The 22,292-nt window shown below is 57.5% G+C and overlaps 1 protein-coding gene across 1 annotated transcript; it reads right to left on the reverse strand.

The window, feature by feature from the left end:
• Nucleotides 1–95: 95 nt before the first annotated feature.
• On the reverse strand, nt 96–19,019 carry TSPAN18 (tetraspanin 18). Its single transcript, XM_049617653.1, has 7 exons — nt 18,607–19,019; nt 16,891–17,085; nt 10,431–10,505; nt 9,307–9,405; nt 8,587–8,769; nt 5,211–5,294; nt 96–3,122 (listed from the first exon to the last, which is right to left on the reverse strand). Exons 1-7 carry the CDS (start codon nt 18,667–18,669, stop codon nt 3,075–3,077), a joined length of 747 nt encoding a protein of 248 aa, XP_049473610.1. The 5' UTR covers nt 18,670–19,019; the 3' UTR covers nt 96–3,074.
• Between the last annotated feature and the right edge of the window lie 3,273 nt (nt 19,020–22,292).

Here is a 22,292-nt window from a genome sequence, read left to right on the forward strand (position 1 = left end):
ACCACCTTCTTCACAGCCACTATTTATTCTTCGTTCCTTTTTCTTTTTGTAAGAAACAGTCACAAAAACCAGTGCAAAACCATCAGTGTGGGCGTCCTGTTTTATATTACAAAAACTCCTCTTGATATAGAATATAAAAGGGGGGGGGGTTCACAGGAAATAAACATGATAAATTAGCTCTGCTATCTACTGGAAGGAACATTTACAGGTTTCAAAATAGACTTTCGACATGGGACCCATGGGGAAAGGGAAGAGGGTGCTTCTGGGAGATGGGGGTGCCGGGGCCTCAGCTGGTTCGGGGTATCCTGGCCGGGTCCCTTAGGTGTGGAAAGGAGGGACGAGAGCTTCATAACCCTCAGATGGGTTCCCTTTTCTAAGAGACGGCAGCTTCGGAGCCGGAAGGTGGCTTTCAGCCTGGGGTGTGTGTGACCAACAGGGTAGGGTTGTTTATCAGCCGTACGTGGACCAGCCCAGTTAGACCTCAGTGCCTGGGAAAGGCTCGGTCGAACCAGACTGGCACGGACCTTGCCTTTTCATGCTTCAGAATGGCTGCAGGCAGCATAGAACGACCAGCCTGGGTCAATGCTACGGACTGCCTGCTTTCTCTTTCCGGCCCCAGTGTGGGCAGTAGCCAGATAAGGGGCTCCTTGGCCCCCTTCTGCAAAGCCGTTAGGGATGAGTCTCCTATCCACCCTTGAACCTGCCTCAGCCAGATGTTCCTCCAGGACCCACCCTTCCTCCCCCTGAGGGGATGGACTGGACAGGAGGAAGGGGGTGGGTGCCAGATAGATGCCAGGCCCTCCTTACCTTGAAGGCCCCGGATTCTCCTGGGTGCTGCGGACCAGATGGGGCCCGGAAGTCTGGGATGCCCCTGGGCTAGAGCCACACAGTTGCCCAGTCAGACCCTGAGTCCCGCCAAGCCAGCTCTTTGTCAACCTTAGGCCATTTGCCTCTGCTGAAGCTAAGCATGTGGGTGGGTGGGGCTGGAGAGGGGCATGCCCAAGGCCCCTCTCGGGCTGGGCTGGGGTTCCAGCTGCAGGGTCCCGGGGACGCCCATCGCTAGGGAGTCCACGGCATCATGTGTGGAATTGCCAGGACAGGCTGCTACAGGGACTCTATGGCAAGCCCCAGCCTGGAGACAGGAGGGGGACCTGGGACTAGAGGGGACAGCAGGAGGATGGGAGGGGGAAGGGGAGAGACAAGAGGAGGGTCAAAGCCAATCTTTACAGCAGGCACAGAACTGGGGCTGCATCTCTGAAGGGGGCAGGTGGCAGAGCAGAGAAGCACAGGGCTCCAGGCCACAGCTGTCTCTCCCCCACTGGCTGGAAAGCTGGAAGGGAGGCTGGAAGCTGACGCAGGGCCTGGGAGTCAGAACAGGCCCTTCCCAGACCCTGAAGAGGGACGTGGAGAGGAGGTCAGGCGCCACACCGCCCCTCCCCTTGCCAAGCCCGCGGCAGACATCGCTAATCGAGCGTAAGTTGTCGGGCAGACACCAACTAGGATTACGCTGTCCTTTCCCTCGGACCCCAGGCCAAACCTCAGATCCTCTCAACAGCCTCCGGTAGTCACTCCTGATTCACTGGAGTCGAGGGATCTTGTAATACGGTCGCCGACACCAGTCTAGGATGTAAGGCCTGTATATGAGGAACTGATCGGTGGGCGCTGTGTAGGCGTGAGTGAGTCTAGGGGACAACCTCTCCCTGCCCAAGCCTGGAAGAAACACACAGAAATGTGCTACGGACAGTGAAGGGACAGGAAAGCATGTCACAGCTGGAACGAGAGGTCTTGGAGCTCTGTAGCCTGCAGAAAATGCATCTGGGGGGAGACGATGTGTGGCCTTAATACTTTGGGAAGGAGAAAGAGAACGTGGGATGCCGTGGATGCAACCAAAGAGAAACAGAGAACCCTAATGTGCATTGAGCTGATGCTAAAAAGGCAGAGCAGTCCAAAGGCAGAAGGCTGTCTTGGGAGGTAGTAAGCTCCCCGTCCTTGGAGGTATGCAAGAAGACGGTGGCAAAGTCTTGGCAGAGAGCTTGTGGAAGACGTCCAAGCCTCCGTTCTGGGTGGGGAGAGGAGAACCAGATGATCCTGGGGGTTCCTTCCAGCCGGGGAGCCACAGAGTTGGTGAACAGGGAAGGGGTTAGGCTTGTGGGCAGAGGTGGGCAGTGTGGCAAAGGGACGGTAGTGTGTGTTTGTGTTTGTGTGTGTGTGTGTGTGTGTCCCTGCAGGCTTAGGAAGAAGTATGGGGGGTGGGGTGGGAGGAGAGCAGGGGCAATAGTCCGTAATTTTCTCAGCTGTGGGCCTGGGAAGTTCCTGACCAGCCTGCTCTCTCTCTCGGGAAACCAGGACGCTGAGACTGACAGAGCCCTGGAAGCGGTGAGAGGCAGCCTAGGGACGAGTGGGTTCCAGCTCACAATTGTCACCCATGTGCTGTGTGACTGTGAATGACAAACTGCCCCTCTCTGGGCTTTCCGGATTATGTGATCCAACAGACGGGGGAAGCGAGGACCCTGCCAGCCAGGCCATTCTCAGATTTAGCGTCTGCAGCCCACTCTAGGCCCCAGCCTGAGGCAGGGACAACTCCATCCTCAGAAGACCAGGGCTTCAGTGTAGGTTCCAAGTCCTCGGGGACACGGTGCCCAAGTCTCCTAGGGGGCCCCTGGGCTTTGTCGATCTGAGAGTTGCTTTTGCCTCCTTGTTGCCTAGATCCTCCCGTTCTTGGCACCTGGAGCTGAGGAGAAGGCCCAGGCCCCGGGGCTGCTAGGGGCTGGCGGGGCTGAGGAGGGAACCTGGGCGTGGGGTTCCTTTGGTCTCTAGTGCAGAGTGCTCCCTGGGTTCAAGCGCCGGGGCCCTCGCAGAGAGCCCGGAGTCCAGGCGGGGTACGTCAATCCATTTTCTTGTCTTCATTTTGTTTTGTTAAAAAAATAGCTATTTTCCTCTGCCCCTTCCTCTGGCCACTCATGATGGCTTCACCTCCTCCCCTGGGGGCAAGAGGGCAAGGACACTGGGGAGGGGAGGGTGTTGGGTGCCGGGCAGTGGTGGCGGGTGAGGCTTCAGGCTCCAGGTCACGCCCTCTACTGGATGCCCCGGAAGAGACACATGGCAAAGATCATGGCGAAAAGCTGCAGAGGAAGTCGAAGCTGGCTTGTCAGGCTGGCCTCCCAGCCCTGCACTGGGCTGTCCCACCCCAACGGGAAGCAGCCACCGGCCGTGGGACAGGAAGGGGGCCCACCCATCACTCAGCACCCTCCCGCAGTAGGGGTTCCTGACACTCCTTGGGGGCAAGCCCTCCGCATGGTCCCCTTTGTGCAGTGTAGTCATGGAAAGAAGGGAGCTTTAGACATGGGTTCAAATCCAGCTCCCCTATTTGCCAGCAGCAACCTTGGGCCCAACATGTCCCTTCTCTGGCCTGAGCATGTACTGGAGCTTACCACGTGCCGGGCACATTTCCAAGTGCTTTCTCAAACACCTTTTACAGGAGGCAAGACACAGAGAGGTCGTGCAACTCACTTAAGGTCACACAGCTGCAAGTGAGGGAGCTGGGGTTTGAGTCTAGGCATTCTGACCCCACAGCCTATGCTCCCAAGTCCCACACACTCCACCTTCTAGTTCACAGGAGGGTGGGAAGATGAAGTAGAAGGTGATCAATGACCCAACGAGGCCTGTTCTCTAGTAGATGATTAGTAGAAAGTTACCAGGATCATTATTAATAGGCAAGGGCGATGTAGCCCTTCCCAGAGTTGAGAGCACAGTCACGGAACACCTACCTAAGGGCCCTGGGGTGTTGGGGGCAGGCAGAGACCCAGATTCAGGGATGCCCCTCTGACCAGAATAGCCGATGCCCCCACAGTCAGGGCTGTTGCAAGTTGCACAAGGGACAGTCCCTAGAGCCCAGGCTCGTGGCCAGATCTCCGGGAGGGGAAGCGAGGCTGGGACAGGGATACAGTTAAGGTCCCTCCTCCCGGAGCAGGGTTCTGCCTCCCATAGGGGTCACAGCTGGGCTTGGGGGCTGGGGGTGAGGAGGACGGCGGATCAAGAATGCAGACATTGTCTAACGAGCCCCCCCCACCCCGCACCCCCGCCAGGCATGCAGTCCCCATCCTCCGCAACCCCCACAATGCCAGGAGCAAGGACGGCCGGGGGGAGGGGGATGGGGACACGGTTAGCAGCGCCATCTTGCAGAGAAGTAATCTGTGGCTCAGAGGCCCTGTGTGGGGAGAAGAGTCCTTCCTGCGCGGGGCACACCCCTGCCATTTCCGCAGTCCCAGCGCAGATTTATCTGCTTCTCGCTCACTGTGTCCTCCCGCGAGAGAACTTTCCCTAGAGGGCTGCTGGCAAGCAGGGGCTCAATCTAGGCTTGCTGAATGAACGGTTGAATGAATGAAGGACCCCTCCCGCTCCCCCATCCCCCATCCTGAAAGCTGTGCATGGTGCCGGGCATTCGAGATGTCCCCGAAAGGAGGGACGGGGAGGCTGGGGCTCTGGCCGCCTGACTTCGTTCCCCCGATGGCCGAGGCCCGGGAGCGGTCCTTCCTGCAGATGGTCAAGCGTGGGCTATACGCGGTCAGTCCAAACTCCAGCAGTAGCGGGGGCTTGAGACCCAGGAAGGGGGCGGGGAGAAGGGAGGGGCAGCTCCGCTCCTCGGCTGAGGCGCCCCCTGGTGGCGGCGGCCGGAGTCTGCAGCTGCCTGCCTTTTGATGGGGGTTCCGGGACTGGGGCGAAGGGGTTAATTAAGACCGCCCTTGGGAGGTGGACAAGGCCTCACAGGTCCCGAGCCCCCCCCCCCCCACTCCACACAAAGAGCCTGATCTAGAAGCACAAGCCGCAGCCCTTTCCTCAAGGCAGCGGTGTTGATTCTCAGTTAAGAGTTCACTCTGGACCTTGGGGGACCTTGGGGGACCTTGGGGGAGGATTAGGCAGAGAGGAACCGCGAGGGGGGCAGTGGGAGGAGGATGGGGGGGGTGACTCTCAGAGCCTGCCCACTCACTGCTGGAGACTTGCTCGGATGAGACCAGAGTCCAACAGCGACTCGGGCAGCAGACAGGCACAGTGGGGCCTATACTGTCCCTACAGCAGGAAGCCAATTTGGTCCTAGATTTAGGATGCGGAGACAGAGGTAGGCTGGGGGGTGCAGGGCACGGGGGATCTCCCCAAGACCCCGCGTGTGCCTTGCTTCCGGGGGACCCGCGGAAGTGGGGACCTCTACTTACCTCTATGGCCAGCACCCCTATGGCGAGGGCTCCAGCCAGGTAGACGTAGGTTTCAAAGGTGTTGAGGATCACGGTGTAACAGCCCTGGGAGGGAAGGACCAGAGGTGAAGCCACAGCCGGAGAGACAGTGCAGAATCAGGACCGAGGTACGAAGCCTGGGAACTGGCACGTGACCCGCCCCACGGCTCAGGCAGCCGCAGACTTACCCTGTCAAATCCACCGTTTGATGGGGGCGGGGCGGGGGGGGAGGGGTTGGGAGGCAGGAGGCCTACAAACAGCAATCTGGCAGCAATACACCGAAGACCGTCGCGACCCTCAAGGTCCCCTCTAAACGGATGAATGCTTTCACAAGCAGTCCTGGGCATATACGAACTGGGATAGAGGTGGATACAGACACACGAGAACGTGGGTGTGGTCCTACTGACGCCCTCGCCTCGGGTCCTCACTGTGCTGCAGCCCACCCCAGGGCCTTTGCACGTGCTGCTCTCATTCTCTGGCTTGGAACACTTTTCCCATGCCAGGAGGATGAGGGTGTAGCACTTTATGTCAAGAGTCACAGCAGCACCCACACTCACAACCTGCCAGGAAGCAGGTAGGGAGCGCTGGGGATAAAGCAGAGAAACAGTGATGCTGTGAGGAGAGAAGACTCAGTATCACCCGACAGATGGGGAGTATGCACGATTTCCTATTGGTGGTCACCACTCTGGCCTGGAGTCGCGTTCTAGCAAGGTCCTCATCTACCGGGAAGCCCCCCGATTTGTTTCCAGCAGGGGAACACATTGTTGACTTGCTTGGGGGGCCATCTTGACCCAGGGAAGGCTGAGGAATGAGCTGGAGAAGCCGCCTTGGAGGGTCTGACTCATCCCAGTGGGGGAATCTGAGCACTCATCACAGGTCACCTTCTTTCGGGATTTCTTCGTTTCTTTTCATCGGAGCTCAATGGTCAACGGCGGTGGGCTAATTCAACGTCCACAGACAGGGGCCTTCTGCCTTGGCCTCTGGTGGCCACGTAACTGAGTCCCGGCCATCAAGATCTATGCAGATGTCTACCGGGGCTTTCTGGGAAGGATGGTGTGCCCCACTTTCCCCTGCTCTGTGTCTTAAACATGGGTGGGGGTACCTGGAGCTATGACAGCCATTTTGCCACCGTGGACTGATATGTACAAAGAAAGGCCACAAAGATCACAGAGACCAGGCTTTGACTGACAGGACAAAGCTACCAACTTCCAGAACTCTTGCTGTGTGTAAAACACACAGGGAATTTGCATAAGCCTCTTTAGTTGGGATTTCAAGTCCGTGCATTCAGACATTTTGCTCACTGATTGTGATGGGGTGCAAGGCAAAGTCAGAAATGCACACCGGGCTTTAGGAAGGAGTCCTTCCACAGAGGCTTTTGAAAGGAAGAATGCCCAGGAGGGATATGAGCATCTCAGAAAAGGATCCCAGAAGTCAATCTCAGGGGATCCTTATGAAGCACAGAGAAGAGTCAACATAAAGGGCTAATGTAGCTGCACAGGGACCTCCCCGATGAGCTGATTCCAAAGCCGTGCCCAGGAGATGGAAGAAGGTGTCATGATCAAGGATGAGTCCAGAAATGGGCAGCCTCTGAGGATAAAGCCCGAAAGGAACAGGCCCAAGCAAAAGCCTCCCTGAATAACTGACAAGTGGCCTTAGGACACAGGTTTGGCTGTGGGCACCAGGAGGCCCAAACAGCAGCGCCTTCAACCAGCCAGAAGTTCATTTGTCTTTCATATTAAATCCCAAGCTCTGGTGGCCCGTCTGCTCCACGGAGTGGTCAGGGGCCCGGGCTCCTCTTGTGATGCTCTGACATCCTGGGGGGCCACCCTCCGCTGCCAGATCCCAGATGGCTGTCACCAGAGCTCCATTCCAGCCAGGGGGGAAAAGGAGTAGGGGTGGGCACAGTGCCTCCTCTTAAGGACCTAACACAAGTTGTACACATCACTTCTGCTCGCCTGTCCTTGGCTGCTGCGAGGTCACTTGGCCCAGCTGCAGGGCAGTAGGACGTGCTGCCTTTCCCTGGTGGTTATGGGGTCTAATAGACCCGGTCTTTCCGGGGAGAACGGCCAGCAGTGTGTGCCACAGCATGAGGAATCTGAGGTCCAGAGAGGGTGTCACAGCAGGCGGCAATCCAGGCCCGCCTGACATCAAAGCCTGAAAACCTCCCCCAGGCCCCCCTCCACATCCTAAAGCCTCCCCTCGAGGCTGAGACCCAGCCTCTCAGGGGCCCTCGCTACTCTAAGCTCACAGTGGCCTGACCCCCAGGGCCTTTGTGAATCCTCTGACATGGCACGGGCATGTGCAGGGGACAGGAGACGAGGTGCTGAGCTCCAAGCTGAATGGCCTCCTGGGTCGGCCAGGGTCAGGCCTCAGTCAGGCCCCTTCGTTGGGGCTCTAAGAGGCTTGCCCTGAGGCCCCCACCCCAGTCCCTTCTAGCTCCTGTCTAGGTTTTATTTTCTTTATGGCAATCATTACCATGTGAAAGTACGACTTAGTTTGCTAGACTGTGAGCCCCACAGGGACAGGGGCCTTGTCTCCTGTTCCCTGCTGTGTCCCCTGCATCTGCAACTCTCCCAGGAGATCCTCATCAAAAGCCTAATCAAGGGAGGGGCATGGGGCAGGCACCGGGTTCATCCCTGCTCCCCTCTCCCACCCCCACCCCACCCCTGCCTTGCCTGGTCTCACACACACACCCCAGGGGCTGGGGGCCCGGTGGGGGGAGAGCACTCGGCAGGAAGGAGGAATCAAGCACAAGGGCACTGTCTGTCTCACAGTGCGGGGGCCAGGGGGAGGTGGGGCAAAGCAGGGGCCAGAGAAGCCTCTTCTTCCTGCAAGAAGAGGAAAGGGCTTCTTCTCAGACTGAGATCAAGTCCTGGGGTTGCAAGAGAAGCAGAGTCTGGTAGTTTCCCTGACCTTGGGGGTGGGGGGGAGGAGTCTTGCTCTCTCGGGGTCTGGAGGTGCTTCTAGACAGCACATGTGAGTTTCCCCCAGAATCAGGGCTAAGGAGGGGCCCCCACTATGTAATTCAGGGGCTGACTCCCGACCTGCATTATCGGAAGCTCGGGGAGTGCTCCGCCTGGAACACTGGAAAACTCCTACTCACCCTTTAACCCCAGACAAAACGCCCACCCCTCCGGCCTCTGCTATCACTGGCCCATCTGCTCCCCTCGTCCTTCCTCTACTTTGGTTGGGTCCCAGGGGCTTGGATGGAGCTTCATCAGCCCCCATTCGGGAGGTGCACATGGCAGCCGACACTTCCAGAGGATTTCTGGGACGACTTCAGACCCTCTGTGCCGACGCGGCCACCTGCCAGGCTCTGGCCATCGCAGCCCCTGCCTGGGGGAGCAGGGCCCGGTACCTGCTTGTTCAGGAACAGGTCTCTTCCCAGAAGGCACTCCTCCCTGCTCAGCAGGACCCCGTCCCGAGTCTGGGGCTCTCTCCGGCAGCAGGCCTCCGGGACCTCGGCACTGTCCAAAGTCAGCAGTCGGAAAACTGATGCGAACCTGAAATCTTCAGGCCCGTTGACCCCACAGCAACCAAACTAGGAGGAGAGCACAGGGACAGGGCTGGTGGGTGGGGGCTGGACCCAGGGGCAGAGATGGGCAGACAGCCACTCCCAAGGCCACCATCAGGCAGGGCGGTAGAGAGGGTCAAGACCAGGTTGGGTTCTATCTGCTCCTCCTGTGTGACCCTGGGAAAGTCACTCGACTTCTCTGAGCCTTCAGCGTCCTCATGTGTCAAGCGGAGGTGGCGACAACAACCCCTACCTTATGAGGCATCAGCACCCAATAAACTCCTGCTGCGATTACTGTCACTGACAATTACAGTTGTCTGAGGACTCAGGTCAGGGGTAGCAAACAGGTTGCAGCTGGAGTCTGGACTGCATTTGCTGGGCCGTTAATAAGGGCCCAGAATGCTGTACGGATGCTGAGTCCCAGGCCAAGCCGGGCTCAGTGGGCCGGCGCTGACTGATCATGGATGCAGGCACTTGAGCAAAGCGGGCTCTGGAGGCCAGACACTTGCCGCCCTGGGCATCGTGGCTCTGAATGCTCACGGCATCCCTGGGGGAGTCACTCACCGTGATCATGACGGAGTTCCAGGTGGCAGAGAAGACATCTGTGTCGTTGTTGCCCTGGTAGTGCTTGGTGAGCTCCTTGGTGAAGAACTCTCGGGTGAGCTGGGGGAAGAGGCAGAGGGCAGGCTAAGACCCCCGCCCAGCAGCGAGGTGCAGCCCCACCCGTCCAGGTCTCTTCAGCTGCTTCCGGAGGGGAGGGAAGGCCTGAAGGCCCAGTGCAGGGGATTCTCCTAACTTGGGGTGGCCCCTTAGTCCCCACTCCAGGGCCTGTGGCATCCCCGTATCGGCTCTCTGGCACGAAAGGGAAGCCTCCCCCCACACCCCTCAGCGAGCCCGAGGCCAGGGCACGCTGGGAACCTCTCTCAGCCCCTGCGGCCATTTCTCAGATGCAGTTTATCCACGATGGGTAGCTTGCCATCCTGAGCTGTCCCCCAGAGCCGGGGGATCCCCTGGGTCCCAGCCCCGGGGTCCCAGCCCCTGAAGACACCACAGTGTGGACCAGGGAGTCTGCAAATCCAGTTTCCAGAGGTGTCCTTGGAAGTTGCTCCTGCCCTCAAAATATTCTCCTGGGGTCTAACCACCCTCCTTCCCGCTGCAGTGACGGGGCGGGGCCCTGCGTGGTGCCCAGTCGAGGCTCCCTTCCCTGCCCACATGGCTGCCTCCTCCTCCTCTCTGTCCCCTGCTTGCCTCCTCGCCACCCCCAGGCCTGCTTGCGTCTCTTAGCCCCTAACCCCCTCCTTTCCAGGCCCCCTTTGGCTGCAGTGGCTGGTCCTATAGACTCAGGGGAGGGAGCTGGTACCCCTGGTGGTTGGAGCCCCTGGAATAAGGTGGCTGGTGGGGACAGTCTGTCCAAACTGGATACTGGCCAGGCCTCAAGCGAAAGTGCTCTGTTCTCCTGCACATCACTGGACTTGGGGGACAGCCTCTCTGACTGTCCTCAGACTGTTAAATGACTACTGCTGGGTACGGTGTGGAATGGAAGGTTCCAGAATCAGGCGTGGGGTTGTATCAGGTGCTTCGGAAGGGCAGAGACCCTTAAGGACCCTCCGATTCTGCCCTCTGGAAAAACTCTTGCAGAAAGAGGGTCGCTGGGGTTGTGGGGCCAGGGCACGTGGGCCCGGACGTACGTTTTCCCTGAAGATGAAGGCCAGGATGGCCGCCGAGAGCTCCGCCAAGAAGATGATGAGGATGAACAGGAAGAACTGCAAAGACAAGAGGCAGGCTCGTGAGCCCTGAGTGCCGCAGGGAGGGGCCCGGCGGCCGCTGGCGGATGCCCCCTTCCGCTTGTTACACAACTGACGAAATGCACCGGTTTTATAAGACTAAGGAACTTCACCGCCATAGGTGCGACATTTTTTCATAATAAGCATGCCCACAATCCATCTTTGGGGTCAGCAAGGCTGCAACACAAATACGGAAAAGTAAGCAAACAAATATGCCTTCTGCGCCAACAGCACCCCTTCGACGACACCCCTTGTTCAGCGTTCAGTGTGAGCCATGGCACCGGGCAGCCCCGGAAGGCGATCCGTGCTGACCTGGTGGGGCCCTGTCCACGTGGGTGGTACACGCTGTGGAAACCCTGGGTTCCCAGGGGACCCCGGACCGGCTCTCCACACCCTGCCAGCCCCAGCACCCCCTCTCCCTGCCTTGCGGTCTCTCGTTCCCAGGGGCAGAGGGGAGGTGATAGGGATCTTCAGCCATGATAAAGGAGATGGGAGGCGAGGTGATGTGTCCGTCAACATCCGAGAACCCAGGGCAGGAGGTGGAAGTCTGACGGATCCTTCTCTGCTCTACTCCTCATATTTCTCAATGTTCCCCAAAGTATCCATAATGCCTCTTGTCTCGGGCCCTCACCCCCTGCACTCCCTGTCCCGGGAAGGCCCCTCCCTTCCTCGCCCACCAGCTCCTCATTTTCCAGACCAGGTGGAGCCCAGCCCCTCGCCGGTGAGAAGCCTCTCCTGTCTCCTGCCTCCCTGACGTCACAGGGCCCCGTGGACGTGTGTGCACAGCAGCGGCCAGCACCCCACCCCCCACCCCTCCACTAACATCAGCAGCACAGGCTGTGACTTCGCATGCTGCGTTCCGATGCCCGCCAGCACAGGTGTGGGAGCATGGCTATCAGATGAACGAACACGTCCGTGAGTGACCCACTCACCATCATGACCTTGTTATATCTGCTACATCTCAGACCCCGGCCATTACGGGCACCGTTTTGGCCGAAGGCTGCTGGCGGAAGAAACGGGAAATGACTTTGCCTCCGTTGCTCGGCATTGCTGGCACCCTTGGCATTTCCAGTCTGTGACCACACGGTGTGGTCCTGCCGTGGTCAACCCACCTAGAGGCCACCAGCAGAGGACCCAGCCCCCAGTGCCCACGGAGACTCAGCCCGAGAATGCCGGAGCAAACCCTTCCTCTTCACCCAGCTGTCCCTTCTGGGCACCACACTACCTCTTCTCTCTCTGCTGGAGGGCGTGCTTCAGGACTGGCCTGAGGGATTCTCCTGAACCCTGGGGGTCTGCTTCCGGAAGGTCAGCGGCAGGCTTGCTGGGGTCTGGGGGGCAGAGTTCCCTAACCGGAGGGGAGAGTCACAGAGGGCCTCTTGTGCCCCAGGCCGCGACAGCCACGGTCCATTCTGCAGCCCCACAGCCCCCACTTCCACCAGAGGCTCTGCAGCCCCGTGACATTGACAGAGGGCCCTGGCGGGGCTCCTGGCACTTCCACTTGGCTGGAGACGCATGGCCATCCGGCTCTGTTTCTCGTGGCCACCGCGAGAGCCCCTCCCTGCCCCCTGCCCTCTTGGTGGAGTTGCCGGAAGTTCTCAAGCTGGCAAGGAGTAGCCCCAGAAACGGTTTCCATCCTCGGCGAGGCGACTGAGCTGGCCCTGGCTATCGATCACAGCTTAGACAGTTATAAAGTATGGATGAGACCGAGCTCGAGCATCACGCACGCCGTGTGCCCATCGCGCTGGGGGTGTGCTGCCTTCCCGGATGACTTAGCAGGACCTCGCTTAGCTGGTGCAGGCACAGCGTACGGATGCTCAGATGCTGGCTCAGAACCAAGAGGCAGGCATGGCCTTCCTGAGGACAAGTGTGGGCGAGTTCTGAAAAAATAATAGTCGCTACCAATCTATTGACAGCTCACCGCCTAGGCGCCACGGATCGTACGTGCCTCATTTCTTGGGATGCTCTGGGGAAGCAGATGCTGTGACTGTCCACACCTCCGGCTTGCCGAGGGGGACACTGGGACCCCGAGGGGGTAGTACTGTGACCAAGCTGGCCCAGCTGGTAGGCGGTGCACCTGGAGAAGCGTGGGAACTCTGATTCCAGAACACGGTTCTGGTGTTCTCTGAACACCGTGTCACCCCAGACCCTGTAAGAGCCTCTAGGTCTTAAGACTTGACAGATTGCTGGGGCGCCTGGGTGACTCAGTCGGTCGAGCATCCGGCTTCGGCTCAGGTCATGATCTCGCAGTTTGTGGGTTCGAGCCCCGCATCGGGCTCTGTGCTGACAGCTCGGAGCCTGCAGCCTGTTTCTGATTCTGCGTCTCCCTCTCTCTCTGCCCCTCCCCTGCTTGCGCTCTCTCTCCCTCTCAAAAATACACATTAAAAACAATTTTTAGGACTTTTCAGATTGCCTGTAGGGTCTCTTGTGGACAACCCAATTCTTTGAGTTTCACATTTATCCAGTGCTTGCATGCAATTCTTTGAGTCTAGGAACAGAGTGAAGCAAGATGCTCATTTTCTCACTGAGCCACGATCACAACACCATGGCTGGGAAAGAGGTACCGTCACCTTCATGTTACATAGGAGGAGTCTAGGTTCAGAGACGTTAAGTAACTGCCCTCAGGTCACACAGCCAGGAAGTAGCAGAGCAGACACTGGAACGTGGGCTTTTCTGACTCCAAAGCCCATGCTCTTATCAGACCTCTAAGACCACTTCCTCTCTGTCCCTTCATCCCAGGGCTATTCACTGAGCACCTGCTTTGTGCCAGGCACGATGCGAGGTACTAGCAAACCACTATGCAGAAGGCAGATGTGGCCCCCAACTTCCTGCAGTGAATGTTGAGCCAAGGTTCATGACTCACGAGATGGAATTTAAGAATGAACCTAGTAACTTGAAGGAGGAAGGGGGCCTGTATATCTCCTTGCCTGGAGCAGGGTTTCATCAAGCGCAGGGACCAAGGGGTGATTTGAGTGTGCGTGAGCAGGTCACCTGAAGCAAAGCAAGGGCTGCGGTGCCACTTCTGCCAATCTGCCTTCTCCGGCATGAAGTAGCTTCCTCTTGCTGAACAGAGTTCCCATCTGGAGGGCCTTCCCCTGGACCTGGCCACGGGGCTTGTCCTGACGCCTCCCCGGGGCTTCCCATCTGGGGGCGAGGCCTTTCCCAGGGTTTTTGAGTTAATCTCACCTCATCCCATTTGCCTAAAGACACATTTGCCAGTAATTCCTGAGCGTCAAATGTACAGCACTTTGCTTAGGATTTTGGAAACACTAACCGAGGGACGGAAACGGCAATTTTGCCTACCTGCGAGCACTGCCAGGCTTTTCTAGCCCATCTGCCTACCGGCCCATCTACTCTCAGTTCTCATTCGAATAAATGTTGACCAAATTTACACGCTTTATGTGCCATTCAGCTCATTTATCTCTTCTAAATACACTCATTTCTTTTCGCTGTGCTCCTTTCCTAAAATTCAGCAAGCCTTTGTCAGAAAATATTTTTAAAAATTTCTGAATCTTAAATAAATTGGTGAAGAACCGTCTGCAAATGACTCCTAGGTAAGCCACTACGGAAAAGGGATGCCACGAGATGTCCATTACAGGCGGAAACTGTCCCATTGTAATGTGAAAATGCTGTGAAATTGATCAACGGGAGCGTTTGGAAACTGTATCTTTAGAGAAATTGATCAGTGGGTGACGCAGTCATTAGGTTCGTGGGTCGGCCGGGGGGGTGATGGGGCCCTGTGGTTTCAGACTCAGAGCAGTGGGGGAGGGGCAGCTCAGTTACCCCCACCCCCGGCCTCCTCCTCTGCTGCGGTGGCTGACATCACTTCCTCTTGGTCCTGTTCCTGACAAGTCTTGCCTCCCTCCCTGAAGGTGGAGGAGCAGGGGTCTCAGGATTCTCGAAGGACCCGAGTGGCTACCTGTAGGGAGACTCTGTGCCCCTCTTCAGCGGGAGCCACCGCATGGCCAGTCCAGGTTAGAAAACAGAAGTGGCTCTTCTTAATTTTTAGGTCATGAGGTCATGAATCTATTTGAAAACCTTCCTGAAGCTGTGGGGTCTGTCCCCAGAAACATGCATGTGCATACAACACACACACAACACACACACACACACACACACACACACAGCACATATGTACACACACACAGCACATATGTACACGCACACAAAGCCCTAACCTAATATTTTGTACATAATTTTAGGTGAATTTCAGACATGGGAGTCCATTTTAGGTGAGGGGCCCTTCGACTAGCCCTGGTCTGAGAGACAGGGGACCCCCCCATGGGTCCAAGAGTACCCTGCTTCTTTTGGGGTGCCTGGGTGGCTCAGTCGGTTAAGCGTCCGATTTTGGCTCAGGTTGTGATCTCATGCTTCATGGGTTCGAGCCCTGTGTTGGGCTCTATGCTGACAGCGCGGAGCCTGGAGCCCGTTTTGGATTCTGTGTCTCCTTCATCTTTCTGCCCCTCCCCCACTAGCACTCTGTCTCTTTGGGGGGCGGGGGGAAGAGTATCCTACTTCTGACTTGCACTGTGGCCTCAAGCTAATAGGTGCTGGGCTTCAGAGGGAGGAGGAGGAGGAGGGATGGGAAGGGAGGGGGAGTAGGGGAGAAGGGAGGGGAGGGGAGGATTGGAAGATAGGAGGGAAGGGGACACGGGAAGTAAGGAGAGAGGGGCAGAGACTAGGAGAGGGATAAGGAAAGGCAGCAGGAATAGAAAGCAAGAGATTAAGAAGCAGAGAGATGGAGGCAGAGAAAGATCAAGAAAAGAAAGAGAGGAATGTAGACAGAAAAGGAAGGAAGGAGAAGGTGGCAGAGGAGAGGGGTGGAAGGGGCTAATTTAAGGTTCCAAAGACCAGGCCCTGGCCACAGTAAGGACTCAGCTCTTCCTTGGGGGACTTGGAGTGCACCTCAGCTGGTCTCTGGGCTTGGTCTTCCCCCTTAAGCGCCGGGGACTGATGTATCCATTCACTGGCAGGCTCAGAGGCTGCCACTTCATGGGGAGGACTTTTGAGGGCCCCAGCCTGCTCCCAGTCCAGCATCCTGGCCTGGTCCCCTGTCTTGAGGTCAAGGATGAGCCCCAGGGGCTGAGGTGAGGGGGGAAAGGGAGGTGGGCCTAACCAGGGACCCATATCCCAGCTCCTTTTAAAGTCCCCTTGGGCTCCCAAGCCAACATTGGCACCAGCTGGCACTGCAGAAGGAGGCCCGCCAGGGGGCGCCCGCAGGTTTCTTTGTTCCTCTCCAAACGAAAAGTTTGCGGTGTTCAGGCTGCTGTAGGCCAAAGGGACCCAGGGCTCCCAAATCACACATTTCACTGCTGATTTCACTTCCTGTCTGGGATATGGGGAATGTCACCGTGACATGAATAGAGGCCACCCCATCTGTTCTGGCCTGGAGAGGAGGCATTGTGGCAAATCTCTGCTCGCCAAAGCGGCAGGAGCAGATAACCTTGCAAGGAAGTCCTTCTGCCGACCAGCCGCGCCTCCCCGTCGCCGAACTCCTGACCCCTCCATCCACTCACCCACGAGGGGCACCTGCACGCTGACCCATGCACACACACGCCTCATGGAGAAGGACTGGGCTCAAACTAGAAGCTCTCCAGGCCTGGGCGCCCACTGGACTTCACAGGGGAGGAAGGCCAGGAAAGTAGGCGCAGGCCCAAAGGGCACCCGCCCACGGGAACACGGAAGGTCAGAGAAACAGAACGTCCACCGCTCGCCTCATTTGGCTCCAACCTATAGCTAAGCTGCCCCTTGATGAGCAAGCGAAGGCATTAAAGCTCAGAGAGGCTTAGAAACTAGGCCTGAGTCACATCATTAGTGAGGGGTCTGAGCAGGGTATGCGCTCAAACCCAGGCCCACCGCACGGCCGGCCACATGCCTGCCTGCCTGCCCCTGTGTGGCTTGCAATAGCCATTCAGGGACTATTTATTTAACGAATAAAGAGACTTCAGAGATCATATCACCTCTGTTTTAAAAGCGGAAATGCAAACAGCAAGAGACTCATCCAGTAGGTATCTCTCCTCTTTCACCAAGGAGTTATACATGTGAGTTCTCGGAAGCATCATGGTTAATGTTCTCAGTTGACTATGCCTTGGAGAAACCTGGCTGTTCAGACCCGGAGGCCAAGGCCACGCTCCATCTGAGGACAACCGGCCCACACGGCAGGCATGCGCCCGTCGCAAGGACCAGGCTCCGAAAGCTGGGGCCACCAGTGCGAACAGAACAAGTTGGTGGCCTTCCCACTCCTGGAGGACAGCCTCCCAGGCTCGGACCTGGGTGTGACCTCCGAGTCCTCTGCAGTGTAGACACAGGGTCCCCCACGCTCTGCCCCGGGGCACCCGCGGGTGGGGTGGGGGATGGGGCTACTCACAAACAGCAGCAGACATTTGTTCTCGCGGACGGCCCCGCAGCAGCCCAGGAAGCCGAGCAGAAAAAGCAGGCCCCCCATGGCCAGGAGAATGTAGGCGCCCGTGATTAGCAGGGGGTTGGCGGCCACGATCTCCCGGAAGCCGGTGGGGTCCACCATGACCCAGATGCCGATGCCCAGCAGGCAGGCCCCACCCAGCTGCCCTCAGGGCCAGTCAGGAGGGAAGAGAAGAGACAGGCAGACACGGAGGTTAGACACTCCAAACATACACCATCCCTCTGAGCCAGGCCCCAGGGTGGACCGGCGAGCCCCAGTGAGCCCCAGAGAACCAGGCAGGAGCCCCATTTGCTGCGCGAACCAGCGTCCCAGCAGTGCTTTTCTCTCGTTTGCGTTTTCCTGGATGCCCAGACCGTTAGTACATCCTCTAAACCCAATCTCTGACCCACGCCCCGACACAGGCTGCTGAGGACCATGTCACGTAGAATTTATTTGCCACTTTTTACATTGCCCTTAAATGTCAGAACTGCTGGATAATGAGGTCCTCTAGTCCAACCCTCTGATTCCGGAGGGCACCTTGTAGCCCCGCCCACCTGCTGGCAGCCCCCCAGGGCTCTGCTCAGGCCTCTGGCTTCTCCCAAGAGCAGAGCCACACCCTGAGCCCCCGAAGGTTGTCCTAACCCTGCCAAGACCCGGATGAGTGAAAGTCCACTGGTGCCGTCCAGGGCAGGGTCACTGTGAAAGGGAGCTTCCTTTCCGGTCAAGTCTGACTCTTTCTCTCCTCTCTCTCCATCTATTTTGTATCCATGTCAGCAACTCTCCTGGGTTCCCTCCCTTGCCCATAATCCTGAGGAGCAGGAAACAACCCTACAGACTTGAATTCCGGGCCCACCTTCCAAGCTCACACGTGGCTCTGGGGAACCTCCGGTCCCAGGGTGTGGCTCTGCTCCTGGGAGAAGCCAGAGGCCTAAGCAGAGCCCTGGGGGGCTGCCAGCAGGTGGGCGGGGCTACAAGGTGCTGGGTTGGCCACCTGAGCACTCGGGGCCTCTCTGGGCCTTAAAGTAGAGAATCCATAGGCTGGATGCTAAGGATGGAGCTAAGCTATGGAGTGCTGGCACATTCCAGGCACTTTCTAAACTAATCGCGCTTAATTTTCACCAAACGCCTGTTGAGGCAGGGAATTAAGATACTGAGGTTCAGAGAGGTGAAGTGTGCTTCTGACCCCACAGCTGGTAAGATGCGGAGCCAGCTTGGAACCCCAGGCCCAGAGAGGTTTCAAATTACATCAGGTGGTTACATCAGCTCAGCGCATCCAGCCTGGATGTCCGCCACTGTGCCTCTGGGGGTCAGGGTGGAGCGGGGGCTCTCTGGCCTGCCCTCTGATCACCCCCATCTCCTCCTTCTCCCCGACTCTCCACAGGGGTCGGATCCCAAGGCGGCAGTCAGGGCTGAGGCCCCAAGCCTTTGTCAGAGACCTGAACCATCCCGGGGGTCATGGGTACAACATCCCTCCTGGGCCGGTGGGCTCTTTGCAGTGGGGTGGGCACTACTGGGGGCTTCTCATCCAGGAAGTTCTGGCTGGGCAGGTAGATTTGCTTCCAGCACTGGCCCCTGTGCCTGCCCCCAGGACTCAGTCCCGTGTGACTACTTCAAAGCAGTGGTCTGTTCTTTCCACCCAGCAGGGGCCCAGGGAGATCCCAGGCATGTTCTAGCAATACTTACAAATATGAAGAAATTGAAAACAAACATCAGATACTTCATGCAGCTCAGACAGTCGCCTTCCATGGTGTTTTACCTACAAAACAGCAAGGCCCCTCAGTTTTCCCACTGGGGGAACCCACCCCTGTCCCTTCCCCATGGGGGTTCCCAGTGGTCAGCCCTGCCCTTGCAGCAGGTGGAGGAAGAGGGAGACTGGTAACGACTTCCTCTCGCAGAGGCTGCTGGGGCCAGAGTTAGGAGTGAGACCTTGGAGAAGCCAGCCCGCCTGGGCTTAAGCCTGATGCCACCATTTATTTGCTCTGTGGCCTTGGGCAAATCACTCTCCCTTTCTGAGTCTTGTTCTTTCCAACCTGACAACGGAGATTAAAACCAGAAGCTTCCTCCCAGCAGTATTGTGAGCAGGATACAAATCCAGGCCTCATAAACCTCCTACCACCCCATACACCCTCCAGCCCAAAGGACTGCCCAGGGCTGTTTCATGGTGCCAGTGAGGAGGGGTATCACAGGGGCAAAGGGATGTGGGCACATACCTGGGGCCCAAGCCCTGTTCCTGGGGCCAAACCCTCCCCACACCCTGACTATTTCCAACCCGAGACCTACAGCATCCCACCTACCTAAGGAGCCTTCCCTAGCCCTACCTAAAGGTATGGCCCTGGTAGCGAGTCTCTGAGTACAATTCTGTTCAGCCAGCATTAATTGTGCATCGACTGTGTGCCAGGCACTGGGGCTTGAAAGCCACAAGATGTAGCCCTTCCACATCCCCGGGGGGACAAGCATCTGCTGTCATGGGTCAGACCTGTATTCAATATTGCCACACTTTCTTCACGACAGCCCCAGGGAGAGACTCTGATTCCCCCGGGGCAGGGATCAGAGGTCCAAGTGACAGGTGAGGAAACTAGGCTCGCAATGGAAATAGCAGGTCCAACGTCCCCCAGCTGGTAAGGGGCAGGGCTGGAGCTGAGCCAGTCCAGAGTCCCTCTTCAGGTGACCCCGGCAGGCGGTCTGTGCTTGTACAACATGACTTGGTGCAAAGGATCCTGGGAGTATGTGTTGGACGCGGACGAATATGGGGAAGACGGTGCTTCATTACTTTCAACGGTTTCCCATCTTCCCTGCGGAGAGAGCCAGGGTCACTTTTCCTCACCCACAAAGTAAGGTTGACAATTCCCGCCTTAAGTGGTTACTGCGAGGTCTATGATGAATCATATTAATAACAGTAATCACCATTGGGGAGCGCCCGCTGTGTGCTAACATGGCCAAGCGTTTCACGTATATTATCTCATTTAATTCTTGTAACAACCAATGAGGTGTGCGCACTGGTTAGGGCAAACTTTCACATTACCTGGCGAGGTGTATGTATGTAATTATCAGAGAGATTAAGGGATTTGCCCAAGGCCACGCAGCTTGTAGGAGGCAATGCTAAGATCTAACGCCAGAGCCCGTGCACGGTGCCTGGCACACGGTGGGCGCCCAGCAAACCTGCCCCCTCGCTGCCCCAGACCACAATCCAACGCCCTCCCCAGCAAGGAAGGCCAACACCCTCACAGTCCAAGGAACAAAGTGGCCAGGGCCATGCGGCCCATTCCTCTTGGTGGCCACAGGACTATGCCCCAAGCTGCATTTTGCTTTAGGCCAGAGGGTTTTTAAAGTGCATTTGAATCCACGGAGAGCAAAGCACAGGGGGAACCCGCTGCTGGGGAAGGGTGTACAGGAAAGGGTGGCGCCTCGCCTCTCTTCTCGTGGTTTCTGCTGACGTGCCAAGTGTTTGATCTCGGCTGAGCAGTGGCCATGGCACCACTCAGGCACCTGGGACGCTGTGAGGAAGGTGCTGGGTTGGGCAGGCATGGGCCCTGGAGCTCTACGGCTTCCCGGCTGAAATGGCCCACCTCCTGCTGGCTGAACTGCTCGGCCTATTGTGCCAGATAAAGACAGAACTGAGCAGGGGACACACAGGCAGGGCACTGAGCATCAGAACCAGACGTGCCTTCTTACTTTACTGGGTGGCAGAAACCAACACGTCAGGTCACACAACGATGAGCCCAAGGCCACTCCAAGAGAAAAATCACGGAGTGAACCTCCAGGCTCAAAGCCTTTGTCCTTCCAAAGGCGCTCCAAGGGCTTTTCTTAGATTGGGTGAGAGGAAAAGGGAAACACAGGGTTCCTGGGGTCACCTGGCCAGTCTCTACCCCTGCGAATAACGACATTACTGAGCATTTAGTACGTGCAAAGCTCCACCCTAAGCACTGGACGTGTATGAACTCACAACAACGTACGAAACAAGTACGATCATCACCTTAATGATGGGAAACTGAGAGAGGGAAACTGAGAGCATAGAGAGGCTAGGTGACTTCCTGAGATTGCAGCTAGTGAGTGGTGAAGCCAAGATTTGAACCCCGGCAGTCCAATTTGGATGGAGTGTGTGTGTGCGTGTGTGTGGGCGGGGGGATGATTCTTCTTTACTTCACTGAGCTGTGGCCTGAGTTTATGCAGCGTCATCTGCCTCCAAAGCTGGAATCCGGTGACACCATCCACTCTATTCCGTGCATCTTTCAAGTGCCTCCAGCGTCAGTCCTACTCCTGGCCTCATCCTCTCTCAGTCAGATGCTGTCAGTCTTGGCCCCGCTCCCTACCTCCAGCCACTCCCCTTCCAGCCAGTTGCCTCCAGAGGGACCTTTCCACAAGGGACATCTAGCCACACCACGCCCCTGCGAAGCACAGCAGCCGTGCCCTCCTCCTGGGACACAGCAGGGATTGGTACATGGTTTGGACTGCATGAAAACCCGCCACATAGCAAATGTTGATTAAACAGCACGTGCAGGAAGCTTGGTGCTGGGCTAAGGGCTTTGGGTGCGTGGGGTCGCTGTGTCCTCTCTACCCCCGATATTTAGAAAGAGGGGGCGTGAGGACTCACACAGCAGCGGGCTCCCAACTCCTGCACCTCCTTTCCTCTCTCTGCTGTGCCCTCTCCAGAGTGAGGACAGTCCCCGTGTGACTTCTTTTGATGCCCCATTTGCTCGCCTTTCTCTCTAGATCTTCTTGAGGCCAGAAAGCCCAGAAGGCTGCTTAGCCAGCCTGCCTTCTGACCGGTCCATGCCAGTGCCTGCCAGCTGCCGAACGTCTTGATCATCATCCTCGACTGTGGGTCGTTTTTGTCACTTCCATCATCCCTGCCTCCAGAGCAGTTCTCCAGGATGCCATCTCCGGGCCAGCTTACCAGCCACGCCCCTCCTCCATCTCTGGCCGTCTAGAAGCAGCATCTAACCCGCATCTAAACATAGTGGCCTCTGGAGTCAAACACACCTGGGCTCCAGTCCTGGCTCTTCATCTTTCTACCTCTGTGTCTCTGGTAAGTGACCTACCCTCCGGGAGCCTCAGTTTCCTCATCTGCAAAAATGGGCATGTAGGACCTGCATCGTGGCATGTTGTGAGAGTTAAGTGAGAAGTCCCGTGAAAGGGCTCCCCACTGCACCTGGCCCGGGGCAGAGTGGACTGCTCTCACCATGACCACCCCAGCTCTGCAGCTGGACGTGACCACCGGGCCGCTGTTACTCCTGACCCCAGGATCCCCGGGACAATGACCTGAACCCTAGGCACTGCGGTCCAACCCCCTCTCCCTTCGGCACTAGGCTGACTCAACTCCGCACATGTGCTGAGACCCCGTGCTCTTTGAAAAGGGGCAAGAGGACAGA

The sequence above is a fragment of the Panthera uncia genome, chromosome D1 (assembly GCF_023721935.1).
Source record: "Panthera uncia isolate 11264 chromosome D1, Puncia_PCG_1.0, whole genome shotgun sequence".
NCBI classification, from domain to species: domain Eukaryota; kingdom Metazoa; phylum Chordata; class Mammalia; order Carnivora; family Felidae; genus Panthera; species Panthera uncia.